A 14,736-nucleotide genomic window follows, 5' to 3' on the forward strand; every position below is an offset into this window, starting at 1 on the left:
GTTAGCTGCCCTCGAGTTGGCCTCTGACCCATGGCAGTCCCATGCAGAACAGAACGAAACTCTGCCTGGTCCTGGGCCATCCCCGTGATTGATCAGGGATTAGACTGTTGAGATCCATAGAGTTTTCATTGACTAGTTTTTGAAAGTAGATCACCAGGCCTTTCTTCCTAGGCCATCTTAGTCTGGAAGCTCCACTGAAACCTATTCGGCATCACAGCAACACACAGGTCTCCATTGATAGATGGGTGGTGGCTGCGCAGGAGGTGCGCTGGCTGGGAATTGAACCCGGATCTCCCGCATGGAAGGCGAGAGCTCTGTCAGTGAACCACCATGGCCCCAGTGCAGTGGCTGCAGGCCTTATTACAGGTACTGAATATTGTCATTTACACCGAGCATGCTGTCCCACAAACGCCTGCTTTTCACGGTCGCGACAATGAAGTTTCTCATGTTTATCCTGAAGGCGTGTTTGCTGTCCTGTACCATGCTGTCGCTGTTTGTCCGTCTCCTGTAACTCCTTAACTAATTCCTTATCAGAACTGACTTTTGGTTGCTAATTAACTCTGCACCTAAAATAAGAAAACATACACACACAAGGAAAAGGAAGAAAACAGCCCAAATGGGTAGCATCCAACACCGTGGTTGTTGATTTTAATTGTTGATTTGTCTCTTTTTTTTTTTTCCTAACCTATGAGGCTGGGACCATGTCCTGTTCGGTCAGTGGAGTTTGGGGTCAGGCAGACCTAGGTTGTTAGGGCCCCAGCCCTGATGCCTCCTGAGCCATGTGCCTTAGGCTAGGTTCCCTGGAGAATCAAAACGAGTAAAGTGTATAAATATGTATATCTAGAGAGAAAGAGAAAAGACAGAAATATTCATATCAAGGAAATGGCTTACACTGTTGTAGAGGCCAGAAAGCTGCTCGCTCAAGTCCCAGGAACCAGAGGTTAGATGAACTGAAGCCATCTGCAGGATCCAGAGCGAGCTTTCACAGAACATCCACCTATATTGGATGCAGGCTACACCCCCAAGAAAACTCCCTATCAACTGATTGGCTGCCCATAATAGACCTCATTACGGAGGTAATTACATTATATCAGATCTCATTATGGAGGTGATTACATCATTACATGACTGTCAAACTACATCATAGCTGCCAAACCACTGAGAATCGTGGTCCAGCCCAGTTGACACACAGCCTTAACCATTCCTTTGTCCTTGTGGAGAGAGACGTGGTCACTTTCAGTGGCTCCACATCCAGCCCACTCCCCCTCCCAGCAGGGTTACAACCTGGGACCCCTGCGCTCCACAGGAAAGGCAGCCGAGCAGCCCCTCCATGAGTGCCGGCCCACCATAACGGGTGTGCACCAGCGCACTCTGAGATAACCGCAGCACAGAAGGCCCAGAATGTGTCTGGACTTAATGTTCGGACTGGCTGTTTCAAACAGCCTAGCCAGATGTTAACACCCATCTGTGTGGATGGTTCGAAAGTACGAGAAGGAGGTGGCTCTGTAGGAAGGGAACGGGCAGCCTCAAATGTTGGGGCTGGGGAGGGTGTCAGGGCCACCTGGGCCTTGCTTTGCCCTGGAGGGCGCCCCCTCCCAGTCCAGGCTGCTCTCACCACCCCAGTTCCTCCCTTCACGCTGGACTGCCCTGGCTGAGAAATTTCCCTCACATCAAACCAAAGCCTTTCTTCCTGGACCGTCTATCCACTAGCCTGTCCTTCAGGAGTAAGGGAAAGGTCTCCTCCCGCTCCGAAACACCCTTTCAGCTGCTTGAAGATGGAGTCCTTCCCACCGAGTCTACTCCTCCAGGTGGAACAGCTCCTTTCAGACTCTGACCTACCTGCATGGAGCACAGAGCCACCCTCCCACGTTCTCGATGCCGTGCCTCTGTTAATGCATCCTGAGATTGCATTAGAGTTTCTGCGGTTCTGGGATGATTCGTGATGAGTTTATGTCAGCTAACCCCGTTGAGCATTTTTCACGTTGGCCTCACTCCTGTACCTCATCTTTTCTTCATTATTTTAAAGACAAAAACGTAGACGTTTAGGTTTATCTCCTTACGTTTCAGCTTGTTACATCTGTGTGCCTCCTCCAACTTTTACAGGTCCATTTGGTTACGGATTCTTGATACATCTGCTGTCTTCTCAACATTTGCTTTTAAGGCATTTAGGATCACTGACTTGCCCCCCTTGCCCCTAGGGAGTTGTTGAGGGGGACGGAAGTCCGAGCCTTATTCTTTGGGAGCATCCAAACAGTGGTTCCCTGAAAGCAAGACCACCATTTTGCTCTGGACTTCCTTCTCACTTCTCCTTGGGGGACCCTTCTGCAAGTTCTGGGTCACAGTTCCGGGGTCTCGTGGAAGGAGAGAGATGCTGACGAGAATAGCTCCTCAGGCTTCCTTGGAATTAGGGTTTAAAAGCCAAATGGGATGTGATGGCCGTTCATTATGGTGAAGCAGGTCCTTATTCAGATGTTTGCTGACAAAGTTCCTGAAGGATTTGCTGATGTCTCTACAGACAGATACTCACCCCAGCACTCACGTGGGCCCTAGGGGACCCCAAAACCCATAGGTGACTCTGTGGGCAGAGTACCTGGAGGCTTCTGAGGGGCCAGGAAAGTCTCCTACCCACTGGGGAAGAGGGCCTGACCTCACTCTACCAGGCTGGGAATTTGACTCTTGGAAGGTAGGGGTCATGAGTTCATTTCACTGCATCCCACGTGGATGTAAATATCCAACTGCTGATACGTCCATGGTCCCATAAGGTTAAAATAGAGTTCAGAAATCCGGATGGGAGAACGGGACATAGTGGACGTAACCAGAAGCAGCGAACGCAACAGCTTCCCACATGTAACACAAGTATCTCATGCCTTTTGTATACAAAGCCATTGTGCTGCCAGGTGTATAATGGTGCAGTACGTATATAACCTATGACACAGACATCTCGGTAGTCATAATAAACCCTATGTTATGGCTTATGTATGTACTGTGTTGTACTTTCTATCACTATTTTAATGTGAACTTTTCCTATTTACAAATAAAAAGTTTACCGTATAACAGCGTGTGCTTCGACTCATAGGCAGCAGCAACCAGTCTCGTGTATCACACATCTCTTGAGTGTTGTAGTGTTATCTCTGTTTGATTTTCATCCGAAAATCTTAATGTGAAGTGCATCATAGTTCCTAAACACCGCAGAACCAGTGCTGGTAATGGCAGCAGCAAGAAGCAAAGGAGAGGTATCGATTTGGAAGTGAAACGAACAGTATCCCATAGAGCTTTGTTAAGTATGTAATATCGTGTTCACACAACGTCCAAATCACATAACGTCCTGTTTCACAGAACACGTCACGAATGTTAAGTGACGCGTAGCTTTCGTCTCACCCAGGGTGGGGGTGGGCTCAGCTAGCTGCAACATTAGAGAGTTCGCAGTTTTTTTCTCAGGGGTTGCTTGTATACTTAGGAAAAATTGCATAGAACCAGCAGATTCTTTATGAAAGTCCTTTGTATTTAAAATGAAGGCAAGCCTAGGTGCTTTTGTTTTATTTATGAGGCAAAAATTGGCAAGAAATGTTGTTAGCACAAAGAGGGATCTCAGAATGGAAGCCTTGAGCCGGTGGTAGGGTTTTTTATGCAGTAATAATTTACGTAATAGAATTTCAGTTCCTCCAAAGAATTGGCTTGCTCTGTGGAAGTCCTTGGGAAGAACACTGGACTTGGACTTCTCATTAAACATAGGTTCTGATGACAGGTTGAGAGGCATCGTTACTTCTCATTGACAGAGCTCCTTAGACTAAGCCACAGCACCGGTAGGACTGTTAGGAGCTGGGTGAGACCAAGAAGGGCACCCAGCAGACTGCCGTGTGAGACCCCTCGGCATATACCCCTGAACCGCATTCTGCAGTCCACTCGGGTCTAACTGTGGCGCTTATCCATTCGTTGTTTAGGTGACAGCAGTTACAGCTGACCCTACAGTGACAGATATGGTCTGTCAGTCTTGATGTTTGTCCTCGTTTTAAGGGAGAAAAGAGCACACACAGCTGATGTTGGGGACACAGAGATGGGCTGAAGTCGTGTCACTGTGGGCAATCACTGGGACGAGCATGGCTCTGCGGGAGGATCTGCTCACTGCGCTGGCTAGTCCTGAGTCAAGTCCGCGGGGGAGTCTGGCCACCCGGACTGTGATGCACAAAACGCTCATTCCTGTGAGCCTGTGGGCTCCAGGGCCTCTGTGGGGCCTGTAGGTGTCCACTGTGGGTGTCGGCTTGGATGAATTCTAAAGGCCTGGGTTAGAGGCAGAGTCCTGGGTGGCACACATGGTGAAGTGCTCAGCTGCTGGTTGGAGGTTCGAATCCACCTAGAATGGCTCAGAAGAAAGGCCTGGTGATCTACTTCCCCCCAAATCAGCCACTTGGGGCTCAGTTCTACTCTGACCCTCACGGGGTCGCCACGAGTCAGAGCGGACTCGATGGCACCTGATTTACGTCTGGTTTGGGGGGTAGGCCCTGTGCCAAGAGGGACACAGCATGGAACAGGACTGGTCCTGTCCTTAAGAACCTTCTCCGCCTGCTTTGGCTGTGACCCCAGGGAGGGGTGCAGGGGAGCAGCATTGGCCCCGGTTCTCGCAGGCGCGCGCGGGGCTGAGCGCCGGGGACGGAGCCGTGGGTGCCAGGGGCAGCGCTGAGTAAAACCCCCAGACTTACGGGACTGCAGTGAGATTCTCAGAATTATCCTCCCCGGGAAAAGGGGCTCCAGGCTGGGGGAGCTGGGGGAATTGAAAGTGAGGAGCTGAGAGGAGAGAAGCGTGAAGCCGCAGAGCCCTGGGCCAGGTTCCACGTCGGCCCGGTTTCGCCCTCGGCCTGGAGAGGCAGATGCAGCTGGGGACTTGGTGTGTGCGAAGGGGCTGGGTAGAGTAGTGGGGGTGCAGGCAGCCAGGGAGAGCCCTGAGACGGGCACAAAGCAAACAAAAGGGGGTTTGAAAACTGAAAAAGGGTAACTACCCTCTCTGCAAACAGAAGGAGAAAAAGGAGTAGAAAACTCCACGTAGTTCATATCCTAAAACGTTGTTGTATATACTTGGGTGGTGTCTATATTAAACTATCCCTGAGTGGTGCAAATGGCTAAGGCACTCCGAGTGCTTTGGAAGAAAGGCCTGGCGATCTACTGCTGACAAATCATCCCTTGAAAACCCTATGAAGCATAGTTCTACTCTGACACACGGGGTGGCTGTGAGTGGGAATCAACAGTGACTGGTCCACGGGTAAATGTTGTAAGTCTACAGGAGTTTGCACACACGTGGGGGTGTTTGCACACACCTGGGGGTGTCTACACATGGCACTCCCTGCCAATCTAGAAGGCACATGTCACAATATTTTAAATGTCCGGAGTGTCTGTGGAAAGGGCCAGGAATTTTGCGTGGAATTGCACAGGTGTGCTTGTTTTCCTTGCTTCCAGTGGACAGAAACCGGAAGATGTATAAAATTTTCCCGGCCTCTCTTTGCTATTGAACAAATTTTGTGAGCTGGTGCTGTCAGAGCTCGTTCCTCTGAAAACAGAGCCACGGCTTGAGGTGACTACAAGAACAAAAACACCTGCTGGGGGCTTGTGTGGCACCAGTGTAGACGTGTTAGAATCCAGCAGTGCTGGAGAGTGGGGCGGTGGTGAAGGGCGGGGAGGTAGGAGGTGGCGCTTCTGCACCGAACGAAGAGCAGTCATCGCGTTTTAATGACAGTGCAATTGCCCTGGATTTCCATCGTCACCCAAATGGCGTGATTTCACATCCAGGGGTGGTAAAGACGCCTGTTTATTCTATTCGCAGGTTGTACTCAGACTACCTCTACTTTGCGAGTTCGAATAAATCTGCCGACGACTTCCATGAAAAAGTGGCAGAGGCTCTGCAGCTGTTTGAAAACTGCCTGCTTGATTACTCCCTGCGCGCCTGCGTCTATAACAACACGCTGAATAACGCCTTGCCTGTACGTAAGCGCCGCCCCAGGACCCCTGTCCTAATGGGCTGTTGGTGGTTGTTATGCAAATGGCATTGTGGCTCCGGATTTTAGCATGTAAATGCAGAGAGTGCTTTAATGTGCAAATGCAGCCTACATCGCCTTTGAGAGGCGGCTAAACGCAGACCCAAATATTCATGGCTGTAAAAACGGGAATGCAGATGGGCCCTTTCAGCTGATTCCCTCCTTTCTTCCCGGCTGCTCACCCCCACTCATAATGCTGCCTCCGCCTTCTGAGAGGGAGAGGGCGCATTTAGGAAGATAACCATTTAGAGCAACTTGGAAAACACACCCAGCAATTAGAAATTGGCAGGCACTGGGTCACGCAGCTCTTAGATTGTCTGAAGAGTGTTCTAGCGAATGGTTGAGTGTTTTGTTGCTTTAAAAAATTACCCACCAGGTCTCAACTGAAAAATATTACCCATGTTACCTCTTGTCTTGTTTCCCCCACCAGGAATGTATCTGTAGGTCTCTTGCCTTTGTGTTCGTGTTGCTTTACCTTTGTTTCATTTTTAGCGCACAAGAAGCTGTTAACGGCGAGCTCAGCACGTCTTAGCCGGGCAGTGGTTTTCCTCTGCCCGGGATCCCCTGGGCTGTTGTAAATGTTTCTTCTGCAGGGCCACGTGCAGCAGGTGACCCCTCCGAAGTGACGCTAATGCAGTCACCTGCCCAGGGTGTGGCTTTACAAGCCCTGCTCTGTTCAGCATGACCTGCAGGGTGAGCCGTGAACGGACACGGTTTGAGGTGGAGGCTTGGGACTCCCTGGGGACGGCGGGGGTTCAAGGTCAAGAGGCTTTACTCTGTCTTGTTTGTTGTCAGGGACATCTTATCTGAACAGCAGGGCACTACCTCTGGGCAGGATGCAGAGAGGCAGCAGATACCATGCTAGGCTGTCCTGCAAGAGTTTATAGTTTGGCAAGGAAGATGTGACAGTCCTACGGATAACCACAGAATCATGCCGAGGAAAGGGGGTATTGGAGCCAGATGGTGGTGTGGGTTCAATTCCCGGCTTGGTCATTTGCTAGCTGGCAACTCTGGGCAATTAGCAGTTTCTCTGAGACTCTTATTTCCTGAGCCATGAAATGAGGATAATAATACCGCTTTACTAGGTTGCTGTAAGGTTAGAGATTGTCGGTTGATTGATTCATGCATTGATTCTACGTTCCGGGCCTGGTGCTGGGTCCTGGGCCTACAGGGTGATGGGACAGGTGTGGTCCTGGCCATCTAGGGTACCTAGCTATCGAGAGTGAGATGGGAGCCAGGCCAGGGAGTTCTGGCCACCAGCAGAGGCCACCTGAGACCAGTGCATCAGGGACAGCTTCCCAGAGGAGGTGATGTCTCTGCTGAGGCCTGAAGGATGAGTTGACAAGAGATATTCGAGGTAGGGAATATGGCAGTAGGTGTCCAGGTGGAGAGAGCCACACCTGCCAAGGCCTAAAGGGACTGAGGAGCTTGTGGGAGAGAAGCGTTTCGCTTGGCTGCGGCACAGCCCACGTGGCCGGGTAGTGGTGGCTGAGGAGGTGGGAGCAGGGGAGGCTACCTGTGAGTGAGGCTCTGTCCCCAGGAGCTGGATGAGCTGTGGAAGAAGACTGGGCTTTATCTAGAGGGATGAGGGGCCCCGCAGAAGGGTGTGAGCAGGGGGTGTTTGTGGAGGTTCTTATTTTAGAAGATGGGAGTGCATGGTAGCGGTTGACTCGGGATGGGGCCCTGGAGGGGTTGGTTGATGAGCCCAGGACAGGGAGGCATGGGGTGGGGGGCGAGGGGGGAGTGGGGGTGGCTGAAGGAATTCCCGCAAGGGAGGTGGTGGCAGAGTGAGGGCTGTGGCAGAGGGCTAGAGAGCCTCGGAGGTTTCAGGAACAATTAGGAAGAGTAGAAGGGACTCGCTGGTCACTTGGATCAGGGGCGGGAGAGAAGGGAGAAGCCAGAGGCAGGTGTGTGTTTTCTGGCCTGCAGGCCTTGGCCAGCTTGGGCCATGGTGCCCTCGCCTTGTCGTTAGCGGCCATCGAGTCAGCTCTGGCCCACGGGCGACTCCATGTACAACGGAAGGAAACATCGCCTCCTCCTGCACCATCTTCATGATCCTTGGTGTGCTTGAGTCAGTCCATCTCATTGAGGCTTCACTTGCTTGTGTTGGCCCTCTATTTTACCCAACACTCACGTACTTAGTTTATTATTATTGTCTGTGACACTCATGTCCTTAGCTATTGTTTATTATTATTGTCTGTGACTGTGATTGAAGGCCAACTGTGTGGGGCCTAGAGTAGTGAAGAGCCATGTCCAGGAGACAGTTCCTGGAAGAAGTAGAGGTGGGGCCCCATTCACAGTAGGGAGGACTTCTGTGGGCTTGATTAGTTTCTGTGGGCATATACTGGGTACCTACTGTGTGCACAGCACCAGGGTCAGTGCAGGGAGAAACCACAAGCCTGCCTGGGTCTCAATGCTCAGTATTTCTTCCCCCCTCCGACCACTGCCAGCCCTGAGACCAGTGGCGCTAAGCCCTGCCCAGGCCTGACTTGCTCTTGGTGGGGCCAGAAAGTCTGTCTTTTGTGAGTAGCTCCTGGGTCAGGGCTGGGGCTGTGATGGCCAAGCAAGAAAAATAATGTCAAGACCGTGCCTGTGTATCCCCCGTGTGTCCCTCTTGTGTCCCTGTGTGCCCCCGCGTGTGTCCCCTGTATGCCCCCATGTGCCCCCCGTGCATCCTGTGTGCCCCCGTGTAACCCCTGTGTGTTCCGTGTGTCCCATGTGTGTCCCTTGTGTGCCCCGTGTGTCCCCTGTGTCCTGTGTGTCTCCCATGTGTCTCCCCGTGTGTCCCCCATGTCCTGTGTGTCCCTGTGCATCCCATGTGTCTCCTGTGTGTCCCCTGCATGTCCCATGTGTCCCGTGTATCCTGTGTGTCCCCTGTGTATCTTGTTTACCCTGTGTGTCTCTCGTGTGTCCACTGTGTGACGCGTGTGTCTCCTGTGTCTCTTGTGTGTTCCTTGTGTGTCCCACATGTCCCCATGTATCCCATGTGTTCCCGTGTGTCCCCCCGTGTTCCCTGTGTGTCTTGTGTGTCTGTGTCCCTCGTGTGTCTTGTGTGTCCCCTGTGCATCTTGTGTGTCCCCCGTGTGTCCTGTATATCTCTCGTGTGTGTCCCCCACGGTCCCTTGTGTGCCTCCTGTGGTCCCTATGTGTCCTCTATGTGTCCCCATATGTCTCCCTGTGTCCCCGTCTTTCTCCCATGTGCCCCTCTATGGTCCCCTTATGTCCTCTGTGTGTCCTGTGTATCCCTTATGTCTCCCCTGTGTCCTCCATGTGCTCCCCATGGTCCCCTAGTGTCTCCTGTGTGCCCCCCATGTGTCTGCCCTGTGTCCCCTGTGTGTCCACGTGTGTCCCCCACGTGCTCCTCATGGTCTCGTTGTGTCTCCTGTGTGTCCCCCATGTGTCTCCCCTGTGTCCTTTGTGTGTCTCCCCTGGCTGTGGAGCCATCTCAGAGTGTCACAGAGGGTGCCACGAGGCACTGGTGGGCTTGTGCCCCAAGGGCAATCGTTGCTGGCACAGAAGCTCTAGTTTGATCATCTAGCATTTATAAAATTCTGTGCAGAGAAAATTAGGGAATTCCTGAGCATTATGAAATGACACGATTTGAAATCCCAAACAGCCTAATTGAAAACCTAAGTTTGCAACGTCATCAGGAGAACGATGTTGCTGGGCGTGTCTAAAGCCCCCCCCCCCCAAAAAAACCAGTGCCGTCGAGTCGATTCCGACTCATAGCGACCCTGTAGGACAGCGTAGAACTGCCCCATGGAGTTTCCAAGGAGCACCTGGTGGATTCAAACTGCCGACCCTTTGGTTAGCGGCCGTAGCACTTAACCACTACGCCACCAGGGTTTCCATCTAAAGCCCCGGCACCTTATAAACTTGAGGAGGGGCTTTAGCCTGCTCTAGTTGGGGGAAGTGGTGGTGATATAGGCCACTGAATTGTACGTATAAAATGGTTGAAATGACAGATGTTTTCATATATATATGTGTATATATATGTATATAAACCCATCCTATATCAAAGACCCAGGTTCTTTCCTTCCAGAAAAGCCTGGCGTAGCAAGGGCAGATTCTCTGATGATGTGAGCCTTGTCGGGCTGCTTCCCCAGCTGTGGTCCTGCCTGCCGGGTGTAAGCCTGAGAGGGAGAGGGAATTGACACGCTCTGCGAGGCTGGTGACTGAACAACGCCACGTTAACAATGCCTCCACATTGGTGGCGACACCTGGTTATGTTCTGAGACTAACACGGGCTCCTTCTTTCTAGTTTTGGCCCAGCTTGAGGTGCTAACTATGAGCTCGTCTGTAAGGTAACCAAGTGTGAGTTGGATGCAGCTAATGAATTTTGGAGACAACATATCTCCTCTAATTGTTTTTCTTCCTCCGTGGCCTCCTACACAGTTAGAATAACGAAATGAAGGAATAGCAAGAGATGGAACTATTTAACATTAGTACGTATTTTGTCAAATGTTCCATAGCCTCATTGCTAACACTGTTCAGCAATCCCACCAGAGAACCCTGTGGATCATCGGGGTGTACTCCCTGGGCTGGCTGAGCAGGTGGGAAAGCCACGGTCCCTGTCTTCAAGGAGCTCAAGGTTGAGCTGGAAGAAAAGGGAACATTAGGGGAGAGGTCTGTCTAAACAAGTGGAAGGCAGGGAGCTGGGAAGTGGTCCACACAGAAGGGGATGAGCTTGCAAGCTCAACCAGACCAAGGACTTTCTGCACATAGAGGTCGTTGGAGGTTTGGCACAGGGGCTGGCTGTGAGGGGTCAGTGGGTTGGAAAGCTGGTGGCAGGTGAGGGCTGGTTTGGAGCAGAGAGATGGAGTTGGAGGAGCAGTTAGGAAGCCATGACAGTGCCCAGGCAAGTATCGGAGAGTCCTGAACCAGGCAAGCGGCCCTAAACCAGGCAGAAGTTGGAGACAGAGGGAGCAGGGTCCCCGACCACGTGGGAGGAGATGGGAGCAAGAGTGGAGGTGCTGGAGAAGGGGGGCTCAGAGAGAAAGGGGAACAGGCTGTGTTCTTGGATCATACAGTTTGGCATGAGATGGAACAGGAGGAGGACAAGGACCAGGACGTGTGTAAGTAGAAGGGAGAAGCCGATGGCTCCGGTCAGTGCTGTTTAGCTGTGCACACTCACAGTCATGATGCTCCAGGCGTTCAGAGACCCCTCGAGACAATCACACTTGTGTCTTCACAGCTTGTGTGTGGCACTGGGAGCTGAGAGGCAGCCATGGGATCGTGCAAAAGAACCCTTCCGTCATCTTCTTTTGGTGTAGCCTTGACCTCTCAGTCTCCTCACCCCTGAAATGGTGTGGTGCTACCTCCAGGGTTCCTGTGAGGACTAAATGCGGCTGGGTGGTACACACAGTTAAAGGCTTGGCTACTAACTGAAAGGTCAGTGGTTTGAGTCCACACAGAGACACCTCACAAGAAAGGCCTGGCGATCTAGTTCCAAAAAATCGTCCATTGAAAACCCTATGGAGCGCAGTTCTACTCTGAGACACAGGGGTCGCCACGAGTCGGAATTGACTCAAGGGTGACTGGCTCTGTGTGTGGAAGTGCTTTGTACCTGTAATGCAGAAACCCTCCATGAAGAAACACCTTACCTTAAAATCCACCTCTGAAGGCAATCGTTTGCTAGTGTAACTCTTTTGTGTTGTCTGATAATGAAACACCTTAACACTGTTTGTCACATGTCTTCCAGTGCAAGGGGAGGGGATCTTTTCCTGAAATAACGTCACCATCTCCTTTGTCGCAGGTGAGGCTCCAGGTAGGGCTGTATGCCGTGTATCTTCTGGACTGGCTCAGCGTCTTCAGTAAAGAGCAATTCCTCATTCTTCGCCTGGAAGACCACGCGTCCAATGTCAAGCACACCATGCAGAGGGTCTTCGAGTTCCTGAACCTGGGTACGCATGCTGAACTTCAGAGGAAGAAGCGGAGCGCGAGTTTGTGGGCGCTGGCTCTTTCCGGAGCCCCTGAGTCCAGGGTAGACTGTGAGCGGGTAGGGGCAGCCACGCTGGGAGGCTGATTCAGCACCTGTTTCTCAAGCCTCAGCTGCTCATGGTGCTCACGTGTGTGAGGGCTTCTCGGAGGAGGGAGAGAGGAAGCCTCAGCTCAAATAGCTGGAAACTGGGAGGAGGAAGTGGGGGGAGGTCAGCATCATCGCAGGTGGTCTGTGCAGCAGAATTTGGCATCATGGCTGGCTGAAGACATTCTGGAAAACCTCATGGCAGGATGGAGAGGCACTCAGTGGGCGGCAGGGTCGGTTCTGCAGGGGACCTAGCACTTGGAGGAGGGAGTGGACAGGCCATTGCATGGTCTCAGGTGTTATTGGGGATTCCTGGTGTCAGAGCTGGGTTTTGGCTGCTGGCCACAGCTCCTGGGCCTCTGTGGAGAGGGGGAGCCTCCCCCAGCCCGAGTACCCCAGTTCCCAGTGTCCTGAGCGGCCTTTATGGGAGCAGATCGTGCGGCTGACTATGGCAGTGGCTAGGAGGCTAGGGCACAGCATGCTGCCCATGGGAACGGTGGACGGGCACCTGGGGTTGCTGGAAAGGCTGAGGCAGAGCTGGGTCAGAGCCAGACACATCCTGGGCCTAGACCGGTTACCTCGCCTGAGAATCTTGTTAGCTGAGTGTTTCTTAAAGCCTGTGCCCACCCTGGGACTCCGGACCCTTTTGCCATTTTCTTTTTCCTTTTTGGGAAAGCTGGCAATTACTTCTTTTCTTCTGAGACATAGACCATTGTTCTTGGATTGGGGAGTCCCTGGGGGCTGCAAGTAGTCCATGCACTCAGCTGCAAACTGAAAGGTTGGAGGTTTGAGCCCACCCGGAGGTGCCTCGGAAGAAATGCCTGGTGATCTACTTCTAAAAAATCAGCCATTGAAAACCCTATGGAGCACAGTTCCACTCTGACACACTCTTGGGGTGGCCATGAGTCAGAGTTGACTCGATGGCACCTGGTAACTGGTAGACGTGGTAGCATCAATGAGCTTGTCTGTGGTCCCTGTGATGGTTAGCCAAGGGCTGGAAGGCCAGTTCTGTTCCTTCCATTGCAGTAGCCCAGGGGCCCTGGGAGATGTCTTTTCTTTGCGTGGGCTCAGGGCACTGGCTGGACCTGAGAGCCAGGGCAGAGGCCTGGGCAGAGATCTGGTGGGGTAAGTCAGTGAGATGTGATGGTCCAGAGGCTGTGGGTGGAGGTGGCAGCCTCAATGTCACGGGGTCACAGGCCACGCAGGGTCTGGTGGCTTCTTGGGCCTCTCCTCACTGGTGTCCTTGCTGGAGGTGGAGGTTCAGCCAATGGAGTCCCCTCCTTCCTGTAACCACACCAGAACAAGACACACAGGGTGAAATATGGCCCGGGCCACGGGGCCTTTGCATTGGCCACCCAAAAGTAGACAGGAAGCTGGCAGAATCCCATCGGGCTGGTTAGCAGGAAAATCTCAGCAAAGAGATGGCACGTGGCAGGTCTCATAGTAATCCAAGGGCAGGCTGACACCTCGAAATCAGCCCATTAAGGGGGTGATTGGAAGTGAAACCAAGGAGGTAAGCCTCAGGTGAAAGCCGAGTCACCAAGTACCAGCTCCTCTCCTCCAGGGCCTGCCTTAAAATTGGCAACGCAACTCCATCACTCTTCAAAGCCGTCTTTCCTCCTTCCACCCCCAGCTCCTCTGAAAGGGATCCAGCTCAAGAATTTTAATCTCAGAGCCCGTTCTTCTTACAGGAAACTCCTGCCTTAACATGATGCAGAGCTGGTATTTTTGCAAAGAGCTTTTTATTTCCCGTCCTGCCTTCTGCCTCACGGGCTTCTGTTCTTATTCCAGGGCCCTTAAGTGAGAAGCAAGAAGCCTTGATGACCAAGAGCCCTGCCTCAAACGCTCGGCGCCCTGAGGACCGGAACCTGGGGCCCATGTGGCCTGTCACACAGAGGATTCTGCAGGATTTCTATGGGCCATTCAATGCCAAGCTGGCGCAGGTCCTTGCTGACGAAGCGTTTGCGTGGAAAAAGACGTGAGGGCCGAGTCCACGCTGCCAGCCCTGTGCTGAGGATGACGTTATTGCTATTATTTTAACATCTCCCTTTGCAGGGAACCGTTTTATTCCCAGTGGGGAGAAAACCCCAGGGTCTGAGGTTTCCTCCCCTGGACACTTCACGTTTCGTTACAACCATTGCGGGATTTCCTCTGGGACGTTTGATAGCCCAGTGATCGTCTCCTCATGAAGCTTCTCAGCCGAGGCCATTGGAAACCCACTTCTGCAAGAACTCATGTTTGCTCCCCAAGAATGTGAGGAGCTTGGGGGTGAGGCAGGCCAGCAAGGCACCGCGTGTGGAGAGGGGAGGAAGCATCTCGAAGGTGCAGCCCTGCCTGCCTCCGGGAGAGCCCAGTCAGGGATTTTCCAGTTCTGGGGTTGGATTAAGCAGCCAGAGGTCATACCTCAGGGCTTGCGAGAAACTAAGCTTCACGTTCAGTTTTGAAACACATTTTGCTTAGCTCACTTAGACTCATTTGGGCGGAGGATGGAGGCTCCTTCGTTTTTTTCCCTTTTGCTCCAGGGGTAGCCCTTCAGTCTCTGGGATGTAAGGCCTGTTAACGTCACCGTTTAGCGAGAGAAAAACATGAGTCAGTGTTCGGTAGCGCATTCCTCTCTTGAACCCCTCCCATCCTGGCCTGTAGACTTTGCCTTTCTGTATTGACCGTAGAAAATGAATGCGTTTAAAA

The 14,736-nt window shown here is 52.3% G+C and overlaps 1 protein-coding gene across 6 annotated transcripts in view; it reads left to right on the forward strand.

The window, feature by feature from the left end:
• The window catches only part of CHST15 (carbohydrate sulfotransferase 15), a 96,516-nt gene extending 82,354 nt beyond the window's left edge, over positions 1-14,162 (forward strand). For all 6 annotated transcript variants that reach the window (XM_064269214.1, XM_003419668.4, XM_064269216.1 and 3 more), the window contains 3 exons: positions 5,813-5,969; positions 11,779-11,926; positions 13,840-14,162. In XM_064269214.1, coding sequence (XP_064125284.1) covers positions 5,813-5,969; positions 11,779-11,926; positions 13,840-14,030 — 496 coding nt within the window. In that variant the 3' untranslated portion in view covers positions 14,031-14,162. The remainder of the gene's footprint in view (positions 1-5,812; positions 5,970-11,778; positions 11,927-13,839) is intronic.
• Positions 14,163-14,736: the final 574 nt, after the last annotated feature.

This window comes from Loxodonta africana, chromosome 16 (assembly GCF_030014295.1).
Source record: "Loxodonta africana isolate mLoxAfr1 chromosome 16, mLoxAfr1.hap2, whole genome shotgun sequence".
Lineage (NCBI taxonomy): Eukaryota > Metazoa > Chordata > Mammalia > Proboscidea > Elephantidae > Loxodonta > Loxodonta africana.